A 21,946-nucleotide genomic window follows, 5' to 3' on the forward strand; every position below is an offset into this window, starting at 1 on the left:
CGAGTGCATAGATCAAGCGTGTTTGAAATTTTATTAATACATAAATCAACAGAAATGATTTTAATTCTTTATTCATTTTAATCATTATTGATAATTGTATTGAAATGCTAGACATGCACATATTTGCTCCATGCTTAAAGTAATAAACAAAAAGTGTCATCAAAAAACTATAATTTCGACAGTAGAAAAAAGGTAGGTAGAATAGAAGATGCAGAAGTGAGAATGGCCCGAAAACATGATATGGTAATATTTCTATTATTGGTTTGTATAATAATAAAAAAGAAAAGAAGGCGTAATTCAAACTTTAGAAAAAAAAAAATACAGAAAATATTTTGACTGCATGTTTAATATTTGGAACATTAAAATAATATTAACAAAAATCACAAGCAGGAAGACTCATATAGCCTACCTGAGAACAAATACATGATATTGTAAGATTTCCTTGATTTATATAATAACAAAAAGAAAATAAGGCATAATTCAAACTTTTGAAAAATATATATATTATAGAAAGCACATAGATTGCATGATTAATATTTGGAACATTGCATTGCTCAAGCTATCTAATTGTAGAACAAACAATAATAAAAAGAAAATTGATTATATGATTACTGACCTAAAGATAGCACTGAATCTTAGCTAGTTCCTATTCAATTTACAGCATGTTTCTTTTTTTTTTTATTTAGAGTTTTTCAAAACCCTGAAACTTTTTGTGTATTTCCAGGTTTAAATTAAATTTTGAATCAGTTGAATCAGCGTGGTCTCAAATTTTTGTTGATGACACCACCCTTTTTAGCTGCTTTGTAGATGAAAATCAACCAACAATAAACATTCTGAACAATAAACATAAAATGTATCCACTGACTATACTAAAATGAATGCTATTGTATTTAAGCTCAGATTTTTGTTTCTTTTTGGAGTAAATCAAGTTATACAACAGAGATATGAAAATGAATTTTCTCAGGGAAGCTCCTTGTTGTGAGATTTGAGGCTTGAGCTAGCACAGACTCTTCTGAAGAGGTTTGCTAGAGAAAGATTATGTCATGGAAAGTTAAATACAAAATCATGTATTTTTGATAATTTACAGATTTGTTACTTTTACAAGTTTGCTTGGTTTAGTGCATGGGTCTGATTCAGCATGCCGCTTTGAGGCTTCAGGACCTTGTTGGGCAACTATCGCCTTGAGAAGGCCACACAATTGTGTGTTTCGAGGGGGGATCCATTTCTTGATGGCTCCTTCTAGGTCACACTCTGTACCCACCACATACACACACTTCTGACCGCGTGTCACTGCAGTGTATACATGCTGCCAGTTTTCAGCAAAGTTATTTCTGAGAACATACACAATAGTTTCCGCCTCTGAGCCCTGCAGTGAAGAGAAAACAAGTTATTAGTTGCATGAAGCTGAGACAAATGCTAATTCAAGGTGTTAAATGGCTACCGATGAACAAGTGTCAATGACTAAGTGTGTATATGCGTGACCTCAATATCTGAAAGGTGTGAATGGTTCTTGCCCAAGCATGACGCAATTTACATTCTCGCTGTAGCTCACTGTAGTTAAAAGTTACCACATGCCCGTTTTCATCATCTAGTGTCAGATAGCGTATTGTTTTGCTTCTTGCTCCCATATCTATCTCAGTCACATCCTGTAATTGGTTGTAAAATGACATAAAAATGCACCAATCCAATTCAGGTAATTACTCATGTTTAAGTTCATATCCAAACAAATTTTAATTAACTTTTTGGCATTGTAAAAACACAAAGCATCAAATCAAAACATTTTCTCAACACTTCACCTTTTTAATGAAGAAAATTTCACCGTTGTACATTCTTTCATTTTTCATCTGTTCTTTTTTTCGTTGGCTTCTAGATCTTCTAGCTTTTTTTCCCTCATCTTTGCCAGAGATGTAGCCATTCTTTGTGCAGCAAACTTTATCTCCCACTTGAAAGCATATTTTATTTTCATGAGTCCTAATGGAAATAAGATATGAATACAGAGTGTTAAAAAGTGAACCAATAAAGGTAATGAAAGCAAAAAAGTATTGTATAAATCCTCATATATACACAAAACACACACACATTATATATATATATATATATATATATATATATATATATATATATATATATATATATATATATATATATATATATTATTATATATTAAATTATATACAAACAAAAGATTGTGCTGTAAAATAACAGTAAAATACTGGCAGCTCAGTTGCCACTTGTGTACTGTTAAAGGATTAAATCACTTCAGAATTCAAATTTCCTGATAATTTACTCACCCCCATGTCATCCAAGATGTTTGTATTTCTTTCTTAAGTCGAAAAAAAATTAAGGTTTTTGAGGAAAACATTCCAGGATTTTTCTCCACATAGTGGACTTCAATGGGATGAAGGTCCAAACTGCAGTTTCAGTGCAGCTTCAAAGGATTCAACATGATCCCAGCTAAGGAATAAGGGTCTTATCTAGTGAAACAATCAGCCATTTAAAAAAAAAATTATATATAATATAATATAATTATTATATTATATTATATTATATTATATTATATATTATATTATATTATATACACTTTTTAACCACAAATGCTCGACTTGACTTGCACTAGCTCTGTGATGCGCTATGCATTTCATAATCAAGTTGGAAAGGTCACGTGTGACGTAGGTGGAAGTACTGGGCAAGTGTTTACAGTGAAAAGAAGGAGTCAAATGCCCTTTACAAAAAAAGGCAAAACAACGATGTCGGATGATTATGAAGTTGGAGGACAAAAAGAGATGGCATTTATCATTTGTTTGTCACCCTTAATGGAGACTGTTGTATGCCTTTTTCGTCGGTGAAGTGGTTCTGAAGTGACACCTTGTTGTTCTCCTTCACCAGCACCCCTTGCTCCCGAAGAAACATGGCCCCCTTCAAATGCATTTTTCCACTTCTCCAGCAGCATCTTATGTTCAATGTATGTGCTGCCAGTGTTTCTGCAGTATTCTTTCAGATCTGCATACAACAGCAAGGCATTTTGCTGTACCTCAGGGATTCTTCTGAACAAGCAATCGAAGCACTTGAAGGCCTCCAGTTTTGCTTCACATCTGATCATACGAAACTCTTTAAACATGATGTGCTGTGGAGTTTCTTCAGTGTTTTCCTTTGTGTTTTTCATCTTTCCATTGCTTATTATATCCATAAACTGGCCTGGCAGCAGTGTTGGCAAGTATTTCATGATTTGACGGTACATGCTTGCAACTGTCACTTGTGTCCAAGCGAAATTTAAATCAGTACTAAAACCATACATAACACCCTATAAATAGTTTTTAAACTTGAATTGAACCAATCGGCTTCCCAAATGAAATAACTTACCTTCCATGGTATTATTACCGTAACATACTGTAAAGGAGAGCTGTAAATTAAAGAATAGTTCACTTCAGAATTAAAATTTGATCATTTACTCACCCCAATGTCATCCAAGAATTTCAGTGTATAAACGTGTCTAAAAGAAATTATGTTTTTTGAGGAAAACATTTTTCTCCATATAGTGGACATCAACAATTACCAGCGGGTTGAAGGTCCAAATTGCAGTTTAAATGCAGCTTCAAAGGACTCTATATGATCCCAGACAAGGAATAAAGGTCTTATTTAGTGAAACAATCAACCATTTTCTATTAAAAAAAGTATATCATATATATTATAAACACACACACTTTTTAACCACAAATGCTCATCTCGCACTAGCTCTGCGATGCGCCACGCATTACATAATTACTTTGGAAAGGTCACACGTAGGCGGAAGTACCGCGGTAGGGTGAAAAATGCCATCTCATTTTGTTCTCCAACTTCAAAATCATCTGACATCGTTGTTTTGCCTTTTTTCTGCTCTGTAAACACTTCCACCTACGTCACACATAACCTTTCCAACTTGATTATGTAATGCATAGCGCGTCACAGAGCTAGTGCAAGTCAAGACGAGCATTTGTGGTTAAAAAGTGTATATATATATATATATATTTATTTTTTTAAATGGCTGATCGTTTCACTAGATAAGACCCTTATTCCTTAGCTGGGATCATGTTGAACCCTTTGAAGCTGCACTGAAACTGCAGTTTGGACCTTCAACCCATTGAAGTCCACTATGTGGAGAAAATCCTGGAATGTTTTCCTCAAAAACCTTAATTTTTTTTCGACTTAAGAAAGAAAGACAAACATCTTGGATGACATGGGGGTGAGTAAATTATCAGGAAATTTGAATTCTGAAGTGATTTAATCCTTTAACAGTACACAACTGGCAACTGAGCTGCCAGTATTTTACTGTTATTTTACAGCACAATCTTTTACAGTGATAGAGTGGTGCTTCAAGACAGTATTGAATGAAAGCCATAAATTGTTTTAATGATTATGAAAATAGGTGACATAGGTGGTCCAACCTTTTTGACACTTGACTTGAGCTGTTCAGCCACAGCTTTATTCTCAGGTGATGAATCTTCAAACTTCGACAAGCTCCACATTTCATTGGGCAACCAATTCTTGAACTCAGTAACAAATACAGGTTGTGCTCCACATGCTGTAAGAAAAAGAAACACCAGTGACCGGTCCTCTGATCTGGTGCGGAGGCTGTAGGAGGGATAGCTGAAAGGGAGGGAAAAAAACGTGTACCTGCCACCACATTTAACTGTGCAGGTTAACTTCCACCAGGGATCACAAAGGTGGAAAAGGCCCTCGACCCTGCACATCTTATTACCGGCCATGATAAATGATACTGAAAAAAAGATGACAATGACAGTGTATTGTTAATTTAAGGTGTGCCTTTAAAGGGTTAGTTCACCCAAAAATGAAAATTCTGTCATTTTACACCCGTAAGACCTTCGATGATCATCGGAACACAAATTAAGATATTTTTGTTGAAATCTGATGACTCAGTGAGGCCTCCATAGCCAGCAATGACATTTCCTCTCTCAAGATCCATAAAGGTACTAAAAACATATCTAAATCAGTTCATGTGAGCACAGTGGTTCAATATTAATATTATAAAGCGACTAGAATATTTTTGGTGCGCCAAAAACAAAAAAAAAACGACTTATTTTGTGATGGCCGATTTCAAAACACTGCTTCAGGAAGCTTCGGAGCGTTTCTGTGTCGATTCATGATTTGGATCGCGTGTCAAACCGCCAAACTGCTGAAATCACGTGACTTTGGCGCTCCGAACTGCTGATTCGATACACTGCTCCGAAGCTTCCTGAGGCAGTGTTTTGAAATCGGCCATCATATAAGTCGTTTTTTTGTCTGTTTTTCTGGTGCACCAAAAATATTCTCATCGCTTTATAATATTAATATTGAACCACTGTACTTGCAACTGATTTAAATATGTTTTTAGTACCTTTATGGATCTTGTGAGAGGAAATGTCATTGCTGGCTATGGAGGCCTCACGGAGCCATCAGATTTCAACTAAAATATCTTAATTTGTGTTCTGAAGATTAACGGAGGCCTTACAGGCGTGGAAAGGCATTTTTATGTGAACTAACCCTTTAAATTCTCTGCTTGTGCTTCTTTTATACATGTTAAGGTCTGGTCGTAGTAAAAAAGTTTTAGGCCCTGATCTAAAAAGAGCTGTTGGTTTATTTTACATCTTAAATATATTTTTAGATATAAATTGAAATTAATATGAACACAGTACATGCAAACGTGGCAGTGGTCACATTTGCAGGAACCACATGGACTTGAACTAGCAAAACTATTATTAATGATACAAAATAAAATGTACATCTACATTAGGCTACGTAAAGGAAACAACGTAAGAAAATGTATGGATTATCATTCTATTTTTCAGACAATTGCTTAGGGAATAAATAGGACTAAGTGCATGTAAGTTACTGTTTGAAAGTTCGTCTGTTTATTAATTCATATTTTGCATTACTTTCTTTTGACGGTGCCACGGAGAATTGAAAAATTTTTCCTCCAGATGAGACACAGTCCATCTCCTTCGTGTCTAGAAATTCAGGCTGCATTTCCTCTTATTCATCTTCCTTTTCGACATCATCATCCTGGATGTCACCGTCTGATTGAATGTAACCAGTTATTTCTTGTTTACGGACGAAACTTTGTCGCGGCATTCTGACTGTCTCTGCTTGAACTCAAATCAAGAAATGGAAGGTTTCCATTTTAATTTTGCGGTTTTCTGATGATGATATTACTGCACCACACAACAGCCAATCAGATAATCCCAAAATAAAAGTCTTTATTATGACAAGAACACGTAGATTATAGATATCTACGCATATAATACATTGGATCAAAAGCCCTTTTTGTTCTTAATTATACTTACTAAAGTCATCAAAAACAAACTATATAGAGCTCTGCACAGGGATTTGCACTAGATACTACTGAGAAGTGGAATAATTTCATCTTTAGTCATTGAAATAATTAGAAATAAGTAACAGACAACTATTATAAATGACCACCACTCCGAAAATCAGGGGTGTCCAACCCTGCTCCAACACACCTGTCTGTAATTATCAGGCATCCCTGGACACCTTGATTAGCTGGTTCAGGTATGTTTGATTGGGGTTGGAGCTGAAATCTGCAGGATGATAGCTCTCCAAAGAGTCCATCCCTGCTCCTGGAGTATTTGTGTAAAAATATATTATCTTTCATATTTTTAAATAACAATTTTATATAATATCCACCTTTTATCTTCTTTTTTTATTGTTAAAACAGTTTGAGGATATGTTATAAAGTATAGGTATTTTAATTGTTAAAACATATTAAAATATTTTTAAATACAGCACGCACACAAAAAAATATTTAAACAAAATGTGCTCCAACACTCCACACTGCTGATTAAAATCTCAGAGTTCATTTATATATAAAGGCATGAGATTTCAAACCCAGGTGAATCACTCTGACTTAAGTGAAAGAAGTTCTTCTGTTTTTATCAGCCCTTGGTTGTACAGGTGAATTTTATTCTTCATTTTCTCTTTTGCCGGATTCCTGATGTCATTTTGAGAGGGCAGGGCATCATCATCTGAAACAGAAAGATATTGGATATTATTTCTGGACATAAATGAGTCTGTATTGTCAGATTTTCTTAGTGTATTCTTCCCTGACTCTACTTGCCTAGAGTTTCATATAATATAGACTGACTGAAGCCATTAGCGCAGCAGTCCTCACACCCCTGCACTTCAGTTCCAGTGGTACAGCTGCACTCCACCGGCCAACTACCATATAAGTCCAGGCGAGGTGCAGAGTCTGCCTGGAGGTTTTGTGATGCTGAAACCACTCTGTCATTTTCCTGGAGAGAATCCCTGGGGGAATGCGACAAGTTGGGATCTCCTACACTCAGGAAAGTGACTTGAGACTGGCTGCACTCACAGGGTTCTTCCAGATTGGGAACTTTGGGTTCCAATAGTGGGCTGTACATTTCATCATCTTCAGTAGGGAGGCTTAGACCCGGACTGTAGCCATTGTATGGCCACTGAAGAGACATCGTATCGTCTAGGGTGTGTGGTTGGTCCTCAGTGGGTGTAGGCATGGGAAGAAGTTGGCTAAGTCTCTGAAGCACCTGAAGAGGTATAAAATGTTTATATACTGTATATGTTTATATGTGTTTATGTAAATGAGAACATTTACTAACAATTTCCATGGTCGGCCTGACTCGCATTCTGCTGCCTGTGCACTCTAGTCCGATTCGGAGCAGACAAAGTGCCACCGCAGGAACCCAGTGCTCAACTTTGGGATCTAAAAACCGCAGGCAGGCATCCACAGAGCCTTTTTCCTCAAACTCTGAATGCAGTATGTCTCTCTAAAGAAATACAATGGCATAAGTCAGTGAAGGGCACAGTTCTGTTATCATTAATTCTGTTAATGTAAAATTATACAATCAGATTAATATATAAAGGAATACATTTTTTCTTCGATTTTTGAGATAAGAGATCATTGAACCATTAAAAGCATACTGTAAACAAATCTCAATTTTAAAAAAACATTGATCATTAAAGCTGCAGTCTGCGATTTTTCCTCTTTGTCGCCATCTCTGTTTGAAACCTGCAATTGCAGTCATATGCGGAACAGTTATCTGTACGTGCGTTGTGCCTCGGCACAGCTCGTCAGCGCGGATGAATCTAATGTTTGCTGTCAGTCACCGCACCAAAGATTACTGTACTTCAGAATCACAAATTCTACGTCTTGAAAGTATGACCAATATAAGAATTTTCACTAGAAAATATTATCTGAACAAGTAAGTAACATTTCTGCTACTTTTGTTCTGAACAACTGAGGAAAAAAGCATTAGGCCTACAATAAATCGCGCTGCCAATGATGATTAAATCTAACGATCGCTTAGCTCGGATCATGCAAACCATGCAAATTATTATTACTGTTATATTGTTCTCAAATTGTTAATGTTAACAACATCAGCATTGCTTGACTGTCTATTTAGTGTATATCAGCATTACCTGTAGATTTCAATTTCTGTAGCCACTCAACAGTCCGAAGACTTTTGCTTTTTGACTACGGCTGAATCTCCAGTTGTCACTGATGATTGTCATTTGGATCTTTCAATCCGCCATGAAAAAGTTTAATTATTTCAGCTGCTGGAAGAAAAGGCTATAAATGTGCCGCTACCAGCAGCATCCTCACGTGATGAAACCGACTAGCCTGGACGGGACTCCTTCTTTTCTGTTTACGGACGTGACGTAATGACGCAGAGAGGAACTGCTGCATGCTCGAATTTCCCGCAGAAATCCACCATGTCGCTCTTATTATAAAACATTATTACAAGCTTACCGTTGAGAATCGAGACAAGATAATGAGATAGTTTTGAACACTGGCTGGTTATGTACTTGCTCAAAAATTGATTTTGGATCATTTTTAACCCAAAAAAAGTTACGGTCTATAGCTTTAAAGGGATAGTTCACCCAAAAATTAAATTTGTCATCATTTACTCACCCTCAGATTGTTTCTAACCTGTATGAATTTCTTTCTTCTAATGAACAAAGTAAGATATTTTGAAGAATAGGGGTTATGCGCAATCTAACTTCCATATTCTGTAAAACAGGTCAGATCGCTTCCGGCATAGGTCTTTTCTATGTGCTTCATGAAAAAATTAGCTGTTTTATTCAAGCTAACTTAAAAGGAGCGAGCAAAGATGAGCATAACTGATCTGCAGATAAGCATAACTGATCCCCACATATGCAGATATGTCCATACATATGCCATCAGTTCATACTGCTGTTAACACTTTCTTTGACAAGCGAATGCAATGAGGCCATTTTTCCGGTTTGGTCATGTGACGTTCGATATACACCCTATACGGGTATCTAAACAGTTGAAGGACACCACTGACTTCCATAGTATGGAGAAAAAAAATACAATGGAAGTCAATGGGGTCTATCAATTGTTTGGTTACCCATATTCTTCTAAATATCTTCTTGTGTTCAGTAGAAATAAGGAATTCATACAGGTTAGAAACAATTTAAGGGTGAGTAAATGATGACAATTTTCATTTTTTGGTGAAATGAATAAAAAAATATGTACTGTATCACAGTAACATTGTCAAATATTCAAAATAATGGTTTTCAATTTTTTCCTTCAGAAATTATTCTAATATGCTGATTTGATGCTCAAGAAACATTTCTTATTATTATCAATGTTGAAAACAGTAGTGCTGTCAAAGTTCCACATATTCTTTTTAGGATACTTCGAAATATATAATATAAATGTATTTGAAAAAAAAAAAAAAAAAAAAATTGTAGTACTGTAAAAGAATTTGTCCCTTTTGATCAATTTAAAGCTTCCTTGATGAATAAAAACTATTGTAAAAGTATTAATGTCTTTCAAAAAAAAATCTTAAAGACCCTAATCTTTTGAACAGTGTGTGTGTATGTGTATTATCATTATGTCTGCTTTGTTTTGGCAAGTAAAAATATTTTATTTTTTGTTCCCGAAGTGGATTCTTACCAAAAACAGGTTCTTTGCTGTCTCCCGTTTCACCTTCTGTCCTGTACATGTCTCTAATATTACCTGCAAGCATAAAAACATTTAAGAAAAAAAGAGCTGAATTATTTTGGGTTTGTCATAGGACATAATTAATAAATGAGAATATTAATGGCCAGTATTTTGCAGCTGGAACTGAATCAAAGAACTAAAATTTTAACATAAAAATTCTGATGTAAATCTTTATTTATACAAATTGTAACTGACTCTGGAATATCACTTTTGAAATAGGATGCTGAACTCACCATACCAAGGCTGTAAACGTCAAGTTTGACTGACAGCTTGCCATCACGGATGTACTCCTCTGGGAGATAGCCAAGGTTGCTATGGGAGCTGGTATCCATAACGATGGTGCAGCTCTGGTCGACAGAGTGGGGTCTCAGACGAGCTAATCCAAAATCTGATAATTTGGGCTGCATGTGCTCATCCAAGAGTATGTTTGAACTGTCAACAGAACACAAAACAATGCATCACCTTGACTTGGCACCTACAAATTTGTAGCTATGACTTCAAAATGACACCTCGTAATGTTTCCACAAATAACCATGCACGGTTGTGCAGTGTGTAGATGGTGGACTGCCTTTGCAGTGCCTTTTATGATGTTCAGCCTTTCCTGCAAAGATAGAGGCCTCGCAACTTCCTGTGACAAAGGCAAGAGTAGAGCCTCTGAAAACCTCAACTGGAGTACAAGTACTAAGATGTAATCTATAACTTGTTACAGTTTGCTGGCAAAGCTGGCAGATGATTTACCTCGTGAAGCCTGTGGAACAACGATCCGTTACGAAGGTACGGATAAACTAAACAGAAGCGATCCGCCTCTGAAAAGCTGCCCCATAACTCCAAGATATTAGGATGCTGATAACTAAGCAGACAAATATGAGAACAATGACGACATGATAAACACAGAAATGAAACTTTTTTTAATATGATCAAGCAGATTGACTGAACCTACAGTTGAAGAACTTCAATTTCTTTAGTGAACTTATCCCACAACGCCTTCCAATTAGCTTTACTTTCCTGTTAACATAATAAAGAATTTGATCAGTGTTTTTTAAAACTGTAATGGTATTATATCTGTATGTAGAGTCAGATATTAAAAGGTTAGGACCTGTTTGAAAACTTTCACAGCAAAAGATCCGTTTCCCCATCTTCCGCAGTAGACTTCGGCAAACGCGCTTCCTCCGATTTTTAAGTCCTGGTGGAAATGTCTCGTTCCCTCTATGACATCTGAATATGTGATGAAATACTTCTGTTTTTCACCTACGAGATGGACAAATTTCATATCCTCATGAAACCCCTCAAAACGGAAATGAAACTTTTTACCTAAAATCTAGAATGACATATATAATTAGTACTGCAACACGTACAATAATGCTAACTAAAGCAAAGACAACAGTCAAATACAAATGTGCTTTTACTTTAAAATCAATTTACCTTTAACAGAAATAGACTCTGGATGAAGAACTGAAATTTGATAGGATTTCTCATTATTTGGCAGATGCTGAAAAAAAAAAAAAAAAGAGGTAAAAACATACATTCATAATGTGACTAAATTGGTAAAAAATAAAACCACTAAGATTCATTTTGCACACCTAAACCATAAAGCCAAGTATCTTTATAAATCTGCAGAAATAACAGTATCAAAAAAAAAAAAACATTACCGTGGAAAAGACAGGGGGCGAGGACGACTTCAGCACGCGTGAGTCTAGAAAAGAATCAAACAGGTTTGGTTACTGTTTGTAAAATAGTAGCAGTTTCATTGTGTTGTCTTTCTGATGGTGTGGGGTTTTGTGGGTGATACGATTTGATCTGTGGGTTACATGCATGGCTGGTTAAATTGCATGCTTTGTTTTTGCTTCCTGTTCGCAACATATTTAGGTTTGTCAAGTTCCTCAAAGCACAATATACGTTACAAATCTATAGTAACACTAGCTGATGTAGAAAGCTAAAAGGAAGTTTGAGAGTAAAACAGAAGGCAGTAAAATGTAAATAACCCTTATAAGAATTTCTGCTAAAATATTAGTTATTGCTAGTACTAAAATAATAATAATAATATAAGCTTTCAGACTGTAGTTAATTGTTGTGTACAGTTGCTGGAGTAACTATTTTAGCATAAACTACAGTCACCGACCGTGGTACATAATCATAAAGGGAAACATCACAACCAGAATTAGATTCTTACTATGAAGATGATGTTACCTTGTGACTGAAAAAGACTCCTGGCCCGAACATGACCCATTTCATCCAGAACCTTCAGCAGATCCCCCACCGTTTTATTCTGCTGGGCCCATGACCACACGAGCTCTTGGGTTGGACTTTTCCCAGCAGCCGCATACATTTCAGTACATCTCACCTCCAGCTGACTGGGAAGGATGCGAGCAGCTGGAAGGAATCAGACTGGGATGAATAACAGAAAAATTTTCCCAGAAGATCCGATGCAGTTGATTTGAACAACCTCACTGTTGGAAAATCCAGCTTACTTTGTGTTTCTAGCTGATCAATACTTTGTTGACCAATGATCTGAAAAACCAACTTAACCACCGTTTATGGGGACAAAAAAGCTGGATTTTTGATGGTAGATCATCTTGGACCAGTTAATGACTAGACTGGCCCCACTAATGACTAGTTTTGACCATTAATGTCCAGCTAATTACCCTGTTAAAAATGAAGGCTTGCTATATCACATACAAACATAAACACATTCACAAATAACAGAAATATGAGGATTAAGACGATTGTTTGCTGACATTCATACGTATAGGTAACGGTAATACAATGATAAATTGTCATGGTAAAGTGTTTTAGTTTTACCTAAAGCTCTCCATCCCAGGCTGTCGACCCCGCTGTCCATCAGTCTACAGAAAGTCGCCATGAGCACCGGCGGGACGTCGAAGAGCAACGTCGACAGGTTTATTTTACCTGACATATTTCTCTAGTCGATACCATGTACAGGTGGTTGAAGTTTGGTTAGATGTTTCATGTCTCTCGGACTGGTTACTCTACAGTGCTCTCTTGTGTTGATATCTCTTGCTACAAAATGGAAATTCCCAAACTCCACCTACTTCCTCTAAACTTTTCACAAATTATAAGAGAGTATACTGTATTGCTGTGTTGATGGCAACCCATACAAAACAAAACAAAAAAAAAAATAATTTCCAGCAATTAATTTAGTTAATAATTACCTTATATGTAACAATAATAATAATTTATTGTCATTTTATCATTTACTATTTACTAATAGTACATTATATAGGCCTACTCAATTATAACAATAAATAATAATGATAATACTAGTTATATTATTATTAACGTCCTTGTTCATTTACTGTTTTATTGTGTTTTTGTCTTTTTATAAAATTATTTTATTACTAATTTAATATATAACTGACAGCAAATAAGAAACAATAGGCCTAACTGAATGGCAGATGAATGTACAAATTAAAAAGCAACTGTTACATGTGGAGATCAACAATAGGTCAATTCTGTACATAAATTATATATATATATATATATATATATATATATATATATATATATATAGGCCTAATGTTTTGATGCTCTGACAATATTTCTCACAATAATCAGAGATAAAGTTCATATAATATCATTTTCACCTCATGTACAAAAGAGACACTGTAGAATCTTAAAATAGTAAAAAAAATATGTAGCATATGTAAAAGATCCTGTAATAATAATGCTCTAATACTTGAGGATCCAAATGCAGTATTTAATAATCAGAGGGTAATCCACAATTGTAGTCCAAAGACAGGCAAAAAGTCAAAACACAGAGTGGGCAGTACAAACAAAGATAAAGGACACAGGCAAAAACAGGTAAAGTCAGAAATATTAAAATGAAACCACGAAAAACCAAAACACCGGAGAAACACGATACAAAACCTGTGTCTCAATCAGCTCCCTAGGTAGTGAATCAGTATATCATGTAAATGAATGTAGCTGATTCCCTGATCAGTGCTCTGACTACTGAACTAGGGAGCTGATTGAGATGCACACATAGTCTCAGACTTACAGTAACTACAGGTATACAAGACCTAGCCATGAGTGACTGAAAGAACCAGGTTTATATAGGCAGACACTAACAAGTAAAGGAGCAACAGCTGAATGTAATCATGGCTGATAAGTCCGAGCAGTGGGTTATGGGAAATGGACTCCATGATAGTGCAGTAGTCTGGGCTGGAGTGCCCTCTGGAGACTATCAAGGGCACTCCAGCTGTTGATCATGACAGATCCAGTGGTAATAAAATTATATATCTCTAAAACATATAGGCTTACACCCACACACACACACACACACACACACACAGTTAATAGCCTACTAAAAATAAGGACATAAGTTAAATAAAAAATCATCAAAAATGTCCATTATCATTCTTAACTGAATTTTTAATAAGATAGATATTACACATAATGTTTTAGCTTGGAAAAGCTGTCCAAATTTTCATTTTTCATACTGCATTCAAAACACGTGATGTTCATCATTAAAGGTCCATTCTTTCAAATATAAAAAACCGTACAGCTTTATTTTACAAAATGACTCAAATTACAAAAGCTGGTGATTTTCACAGTATCTTCATGGTTGCATAATCAGTGTTATTAATATGACTACTTGACGTCAACTATGCAACGCTTGAATACCAGAGGGAGGCAAAACTCACCGTCACAGGTTTTTCAGGAAGTCATGTGACTTTACCTCAGAGAGTGGCAGACTCGGCAATGGCGCGAGGTACAAACTTTTGCTTATATTTTCTGCCAAACGCACTTCAGTCCATGAAAACAAATATGATAAAAGTAAATAAAAATAAAAAACAGCGCAAACTTTGAGGATTTTTCGTTTTTATTACAAAGCTAACTCACATGTCGTCTGTTTTTAATCCAATCATCGTCTTGGTCGCTCTGTTGCTAGGCAGACATTCATGTTTTAGGTTAGGCATATAACTGGAACTCACAATTATCAGTATACAGTTGAATTAACGTCAAAGTACAATCAATAAGGCATTAGTACAGACTATTTGAAGCAAATAAACACAATTGTTTCATTAGGTTTTCTAAACTTTATTTTCTTATCTTAAAAATTACATTTTCTCTGGAGCAATTTGTCAAATTGAATTATTCATAATCATTAAAATTCCAATTTGCAGTTGTGAACAAATATAGATTAACAAGAGGAAACAACACCTGATTTAAAATAGAGAACTGGTTGTAATATTTATTAGACTAATTTCAAAATAAAGCCAAAAATAAGCACAAATTGCCCCATTTTAACTAATACTTTAGTCTACTTCTACTGCATATACACAGAATTTACAGAGAGAGGAATGAAAACAGTGTAAAAGATCCAGAATTTAATCAAAACCCAACTAAAAAACATGTAGCAGCTACTTTGGTTTAAATTATCCTTACTATTGTGAAGAAAAAGAATGTCAATTCAAGGAAAACTAAAATCACGGACGTTCCAATGTATTTTGTATGAATAGTGCATTTTGAGCAACATTGGGTTTGTAAAATGGGATAGTAGGATAATATGGTCTCTGTAGATGAAGAAAAATGTCCATATAACCATGCGAAATTATCCTAGGGAAAAACAAAAACAAAACACACACCTTTATTCATCTTTACATTTCCGAATTGCCACATTTTAATGGTAAAAAAAAAATAGGTATTGCTATATTTTTCATTGATAATAAACAAAATGACACTTACCACCCTTTATCTGGCTTTGATTGTTAGCTTTACATGTTGGACTCTGCGGAAAAACATAAGATGTTCAATACACGTGCTACGTCTTGTAAACCACATGGTATCTTATAGAAATACACACATAACACTCACCCCAAACAATTTTCTTGGTAGAGCTCATGTGTCGAACACTGCAGGAGTACTCGTCTGATTTCTCTGGTGTGAAGGAGACGCTCTTGGTGAGGTGAAACTGCCAGCCCTTTTCGAAGGCCAGGTCAGTCTGCTGGGTGTTAGGGATAGGCTGTCCATTCTTCAGCAGTTCAATGGAGATATCAGGAGGGTGGAAGCCACTCACATAACAGATTAGGGTGTTCTGTTTTCCATACTCTCCTGGATTATGGCTGTACACCTGAATCTTGGGACTGGCTGAAAATGGAATTTAAAATATTAGTTTACCAAGATATCGCATAAGTAATGTAAATATTGTCATAAAACGTCAAGACTGTATATTTGAAATAGTATTCTGTATGCAAACATAACAAAAGAAAGGCTGAATGAAAATGAAATTCAAACTTCCTGACCCAAATGAAACACAATTACATCAGAATTCCTCATTCACATTGCAGACAAAAAAGACAAAACGCAATGAAAACGCAATGTCTTTACAGGCCTACACTCTGTTTAGCTTAAGAGACCCTACAATCTATAACCTCGGTATAGTAGGCCTAACATTAGTTGTTATTTAAAAAAAAAAAAAAAAAACATACCAATATGCATGAATTTATGCTTTTCCACCACAATAAGACATAACTTTGGTTATATAAAAAAAATGAACATCACTTCAGTGACATGACACATTGTTTTGTTTTCTAAACAAAGGCTAAAAAATATTAATTAAATCACATTAATATATACATACATACAGTGACATTATAGCTAATATATATTTTAATAATCCTCAAGGGGAAATTCAGTTGCAAGTCAGCAGGAAGAATCAACAATACAGCACAATAAACAAACAATACAATACAGAATTCACATAAGCAATTTGAATTACTTACAGACTTTCCCTTGTACAGTCAGGTACAGCACACAAAATAGGGCAAAAGAGATGAGTGCTCGCATTTTGCTGAGTTTTTCGATTGTATCAAAAAGAGTATCCTTTCCCTCTCAGGTCTAAAGCAGTTAATATCGAAAGCAAACAACCAGTAACCTTAAATGCACTGTCACAAGCACAGCCTCCAAAATGACAGGGAAGCCAATAGCAAAATTCCTACAAGTTGTTGCTGGGTGGATTTGATCTAGGGAGGTTATACAGACTGTGGCACTGGTGTGGTGGAAACCTGTCCCTTTGGAAATACCCTAACTTACCTAAACAATAATAAGACACCTCCCTCTTCTTCAACAACAAAACCGATCCACCATTATAAATCGCCATGAACCAAATTCAATAACCATATTTATAATGTTAAATGTAAAGAAAATTGTAAACTGGCAAATATATGCTACCCTAATATTGCTTAAAAGAGTAACACGGACAAGGACTAAGCGTAGTCCCAGACTAAAATGCATGATTGGGCAGTCTTAACCGAAAGCAACTTACATAGCCCTCTCTGTGAAACCAGGCCTACATGTTATGTTTGTTATTTATATATGTACATATAAGAATACTTTAGGACTTTAAGATAATATTTTCTTATATTTTAAGAATTTCTCACATCACAATTATGTGTCTGTCTGTATCATCACATGATACATGCATATATAAATAAAATGTATATATATATATATATATATATATATATATATATATATACACACACACACATATATGTATGTATGCATTGGGGTTTTGGGGTCACGGTACAGTATGATTTCTGTACAAAATTTAGGGTCGAATTCTTACTATTAACTACCTAATTATGACTTTTGCCTCAATAAACCCCTAATTAATGCTTATTAATAGTTAGTGAAGTAGTTGGATTAAGGGATGTAGAATCTGGTCATGCAGAATAAGGCATTAATATCTGCTTTATAAGTACTAACAGACAGCTAAAATCTTAGTAATATGCATGCTAATAAGCAACTATAGTTAATAGTGAGAATTGGACCTTAAAATGTTACTGGACAAAGGAACAAATCCACAATGCTAGGATTCGTTTTTGAACAGATAGTAGTGCAAATCACAGTTTATTCCACCTAGCGGCATTAAGTCCCCTAGTTAGTAGGGTGGTAACAGTAAAATATAGTAAACAGATTGCGCTTCTGCATAGGTCTTTTTTTTTTTCTTTTATGCAGGACTAATAAAAAACAAAAGGTATTTGGTGACAATCAGCTACAAAACTGAAAAGCATCTTGTGCTATAAAATTATAAAATAAATAGAAAAATTAAAAATAATACTTGTACATTAGGAGTTACACTTTGCTCCACTTAAACAAAATTTAAAAATTCAAAGCTTAAGCCCAACCGTCCTATATTTAACTTTCCATGTTCTACTCCGTTTTGCGTACGCACTGTTCTTCTTCTGCTCTTTTTCCTGTTGTGGCATTTAGCAAACAGCATTGTATTACCGCACGTGCCCCCTTCTGAACTGGAGTGTTGATCGCCTGTGACTGACTGTATTCATTGTCTAACTGCATGAACCAAACCGTGACGTTCGTACCGTACGGTTCGGGATGAATCATGACAAATCACAGAATTAAACATAATATTATTGATAAGAATGCTGCTGCAAGGAAGGTACAGTAGGGAAGATTCTCTTAGCACATCTAGGCAGGTGGTGCTGGGGAAGGTGGAGGTGCACTGCACTGAGTTGAGCCAGAAAATAAACAGGTTACGCAGATGAAACAAACAAATCAATTGGCCAAAGCAGCCGGCTTTAAGAGAATCAGCTGCTCGGAAGAGTTTCATGACTGAACTATGTATATGCATATATGTAATATATAATTACCTTTTAAAAGAGACTAATTCTGTATGTACCAAAACTGTGAGCTGGATTTATGTCAAGCCCTATGCAGCAAACCAGATTCTATTGTCTTTGATTCCCTAACATTTCTGTATGTCCATTACTGGGGGAAAGGCCCCAAAGTGAATGCCTATATATGTAAATCTAAGACTGGTAAAAATACACAGAGCTAAAAAAAGCATCAGCCATAGGAATGTTTAAGTTATCCCTATTCCTCAGACTTTTGGGTTGTATGGAATACAGTGGTGAGCCAGAGCAATAAAGAAACGCATACGAATTGTGGCTTGGCCTGGATGCCAGATTCCCTGCCACAACATTCTTCATCTCAGTCTCTATGGATACTAAGCACAATATTATGACACTGTGCTTTGTGTAGATCTGTAATCCAATGTATTAAACTGCTGGGAAAAAATGCCTAAAACTCTACTTTATGCACTTTTTGTGCTGTCTGCTTTGGAAGTGCTTTCACTTTAAGTTGCTGTTGGTTTGTTTAGGCATTTGAATGAAGCCAAAGTAGATTTACCAGCCTGGGCACATTTCAGATGACTTGCCATCTTTGCAAATAATAGTTTTCTGATAAATAATTAGCATAAAGTAAAAAAAAAAAAAAATTATATATATATATACACACACACACAAGATATATCAAACTAGACAAGATACACTATTCAAAATAAAAACAAGATATTTAGACTCTTAAGTTGTTATCTATTATTAAAGCAATAAATTATATGAAACCTGTTTGAAATTGCTGCTTGGTTGTTATATATTTATATTTTTGAAATGAACTTCATTTGGGGGCTGTATAAACAAAAAGTGAAAGTAGATTCCATGGCGTGCTTGATCTCCGGGAAATCATGTGATAAAGTCTGGGATTTTTTTAAATTGTACGTTGTTACATATACGGAAGTAAATCTAGAAAACAATGACTATTGCCCAACATTGCCTCTATATCTAAATCGAAAATGAAAATTGTAAATAGGCGTCATCTGTCAATCTAGTGGGTTTTTTTTTTTTGTTTGTTTGTTTTTTTTTTTTTGTGGTTAAACACATTTAAACTGGTACTTTTGTAGATCTCCAAAATATAAGGCAGGTTGCAATGACATTTTTTACCACTAGCTGTCAGCATTGTACCAGCATCTAAAGTGAAACTGAAGTCATGCACAGAATTAAGTCTGGAGTCAGGCAGTGGAAACTGAGTTTGATGTTTGGACCCGCTACTAAACATATCAGATTTAGATGGATTTATATCACTGTGTCACAAACCTTTATATGATTTGCCAGAACTTAAAAACTAGTTCATCATAAGCTATAAAATCTAATGATTGACTTGGTCATATGACATCAAGCACATATCATGTGACAAATACCATATATTTTCCCACCATCAAAGTCTCTATCCAATGTTTAGCTAATGATCCTATCCAACACAAACTGTAATTGAAGATCAATTAGCAGCCGTTAGTTAATGTCAAACCGAGGAAGCCAGGATTGTCTGCTCAGATGAACGTTCACTCAAACGTAACACCACCTTGTTTTGACTCATTTTGCACCTGTCTCATTTTTCATGTCTCTATCTAGAGTGCGCCACAAATCTTGAGAGTTTGCGGTGTAGCCGACTGGGATTGTGGTTCAAGCATGTGGTAGCGTTCACAACCTCATAAAGGCTGCAGACAGAGACCATAACAAAACCATCAGCCTTTACAGGAGGGATTTTACTGTCTGCAATGACAATAGAGGCGTACTTTTAGTCTGTCTGTACATAAATACAGTTCTATTCAATGCAAAAAAAGAAGTCTAGACTTCTAGCACATAGAATCTGCTTAGTGTCGTACAATACACTCTTAAAAATAAACGTTCCAAAAGGGTTCCTCAAATAACCAGTACTTATGATGCCTTCATGTACTATCACGGGAATTACCGTAACTACGAGTTTCCTAGTTTGAAAACTGGAGATGAAAGCCCGAAGTCGTATTTACTACTGGGAAGCTTGGGAATCATTTTGATACCAGAGTTTACAAGTTGGGCGTGCCTTAAACTTTAAATATGGCGGTGAGGAAAACGATTGCTGCTTTGACAGGTTTGCTTCATTCATTTTGCCCACAACAGCTACATCGGCTTGTCTTGTCATTAAAATAGTGCATATTTACATATCATTTGAAGCTCATTGTATGTTTTATACACAGTAAAAACAGCATTCATTGGAATGAAATTCCAGACTACAGATAACACAGTGAATGTTTATATGGTTGTCCACGAATGGGACGCTATACACTCTAAAAAGTGCTGGGTTAAAAACAACCTAAGTTGGGTTGAAAATGGACAAACCCAGAAACTGGGTTGTTTTAACCCAGCGGTTGGGTTAAATGTTTGCCCAACCTGCTGGATAGTTTTATTGAACTCAACTATTGTTTAAAAAATACTGTATTGTTTGCTTCAAATGAACCCAAGGTATGCTGGAAATTAAAATTGTTTAATGTTTAATAACATTAACATTTATTAATAAGTTAAATGAATAATAATGAAACAATAAACATTTATTAAATTAATAAATGTTCACTTTTTGATTATTACTGTTGCCTCTAGTAATTATGTGTCTGATTTTTAAATTCCAACCTATTTTGGGTTCATTTAAAGCCAGCCATATAGTCATTTTTAAACAATAGTTGGGTTAAATAAAACTGCCCAGCACATTTGGCAAACATTTAACCCAACCACTGGGGTCCATTTTCAACCCAACTTGGGTTGTTTTTAACACAGCATTTTTTAGAGTGTACAATTTACTCAAAATTAAATAGCCTTACATTAATAAGATTTCCTCAAGAAATAAGTAAGAATAAACCTGGTGTGCTCCATGATTCCTGTTCTTTACAACAAAGGTCTTGAATGCAACAAGTTCGTAATTATGACTTCAGAAGTGGGAAGTACGACATTTCCAATAGCACGTGAAGGCAGCATTAGAAGAGTGAGTGAAGCACAATTTGAAGAACCATAAATGCCAATAAAGAACCTTTATTTTTAAGTAGGCCTAATGCCGAATCTTGAATATCTCTTCTTCGTTTTATGCCGTGGCATTTCCTTGTTTTAAAAAATCCTAAAAGTTTCTGTTTATTTCCAAGTTTAAATCAGACTTTGAATCCCAGATTTTAATTGTCAGACTTTTGGACCACACTGTGTAAATCGTCTCCTAGTTTATGGGACAATGTTGCAGCTAGAGCCACGGAAAGTAGTTTTATTACATGGTTTTGTTGTTGCCATAAAAGATGGAATGCAATCAAACATTTGTCGTGGAATTCTTGGA

General features: G+C 35.3%; 3 protein-coding genes across 9 annotated transcripts; all 3 read right to left on the reverse strand.

Moving 5' to 3' along the window:
- Nucleotides 1-16: 16 nt before the first annotated feature.
- LOC137024372 (DNA helicase B-like) lies at nt 17-6,596 on the reverse strand. Of its 7 annotated transcripts, none has more exons than XM_067391789.1 (7): nt 6,495-6,596; nt 5,910-6,125; nt 4,651-4,753; nt 4,422-4,558; nt 1,797-1,971; nt 1,515-1,646; nt 25-1,366 (listed from the first exon to the last, which is right to left on the reverse strand). In XM_067391789.1, exons 3-7 carry the CDS (start codon nt 4,660-4,662, stop codon nt 1,082-1,084), a joined length of 741 nt encoding a protein of 246 aa, XP_067247890.1. In that variant the 5' UTR covers nt 4,663-4,753; nt 5,910-6,125; nt 6,495-6,596; the 3' UTR covers nt 25-1,081. The 7 variants fall into 7 exon arrangements, with proteins under 7 accessions (XP_067247892.1, XP_067247891.1, XP_067247893.1 ...); XM_067391794.1 differs by having other exon boundaries at nt 1,147-1,366; nt 1,483-1,646; XM_067391796.1 differs by having other exon boundaries at nt 1,187-1,366; nt 1,535-1,646.
- On the reverse strand, nt 6,184-12,911 carry irak3 (interleukin-1 receptor-associated kinase 3). Its single transcript, XM_067391788.1, has 13 exons — nt 12,797-12,911; nt 12,185-12,367; nt 11,647-11,690; nt 11,420-11,486; nt 11,094-11,245; nt 10,938-11,002; nt 10,736-10,847; nt 10,507-10,625; nt 10,231-10,429; nt 9,950-10,012; nt 7,626-7,793; nt 7,109-7,553; nt 6,184-7,016 (listed from the first exon to the last, which is right to left on the reverse strand). The coding sequence occupies exons 1-13, from the start codon at nt 12,909-12,911 to the stop codon at nt 6,889-6,891; spliced, it is 1,860 nt and encodes a 619-aa protein (XP_067247889.1). The 3' UTR covers nt 6,184-6,888.
- Nucleotides 12,912-14,819: 1,908 nt separating this feature from the next.
- On the reverse strand, nt 14,820-16,899 carry b2m (beta-2-microglobulin). Its single transcript, XM_067391797.1, has 4 exons — nt 16,741-16,899; nt 15,833-16,105; nt 15,704-15,746; nt 14,820-15,574 (listed from the first exon to the last, which is right to left on the reverse strand). The coding sequence occupies exons 1-3, from the start codon at nt 16,802-16,804 to the stop codon at nt 15,733-15,735; spliced, it is 351 nt and encodes a 116-aa protein (XP_067247898.1). The 5' UTR covers nt 16,805-16,899; the 3' UTR covers nt 14,820-15,574; nt 15,704-15,732.
- Nucleotides 16,900-21,946: the final 5,047 nt, after the last annotated feature.

Source organism: Chanodichthys erythropterus, chromosome 8 (assembly GCF_024489055.1).
Source record: "Chanodichthys erythropterus isolate Z2021 chromosome 8, ASM2448905v1, whole genome shotgun sequence".
Classification (NCBI taxonomy): Eukaryota; Metazoa; Chordata; class Actinopteri; order Cypriniformes; family Xenocyprididae; genus Chanodichthys; species Chanodichthys erythropterus.

Excerpts from the sequence above, each read along its gene's own strand:
- LOC137024372 (XM_067391789.1), bottom strand. Across the intron at positions 1,647-1,796 it reads AAATTTTCTTCATTAAAAAG|GATGTGACTGAGATAGATAT; the intron begins GTGAAGTGTTGA and ends AACCAATTACAG. Across the intron at positions 1,367-1,514 it reads GTAAATTGCGTCATGCTTGG|GGCTCAGAGGCGGAAACTAT; the intron begins GCAAGAACCATT and ends TCTTCACTGCAG.
- irak3 (XM_067391788.1), bottom strand. The coding sequence starts at position 12,911 with ATGTCAGGTAAAATAAACCTGTCGACGTTGCTCTTCGACGTCCCGCCG. Across the intron at positions 11,487-11,646 it reads CGCCCCCTGTCTTTTCCACG|CATCTGCCAAATAATGAGAA; the intron begins GTAATGTTTTTT and ends TTTTTTTTTCAG. Across the intron at positions 7,554-7,625 it reads TCAGGCCGACCATGGAAATT|GTGCTTCAGAGACTTAGCCA; the intron begins GTTAGTAAATGT and ends ATACCTCTTCAG.
- b2m (XM_067391797.1), bottom strand. The coding sequence starts at position 16,804 with ATGCGAGCACTCATCTCTTTTGCCCTATTTTGTGTGCTGTACCTGACT. Across the intron at positions 16,106-16,740 it reads GACTGTACAAGGGAAAGTCT|CCAGTCCCAAGATTCAGGTG; the intron begins GTAAGTAATTCA and ends TTCCATTTTCAG.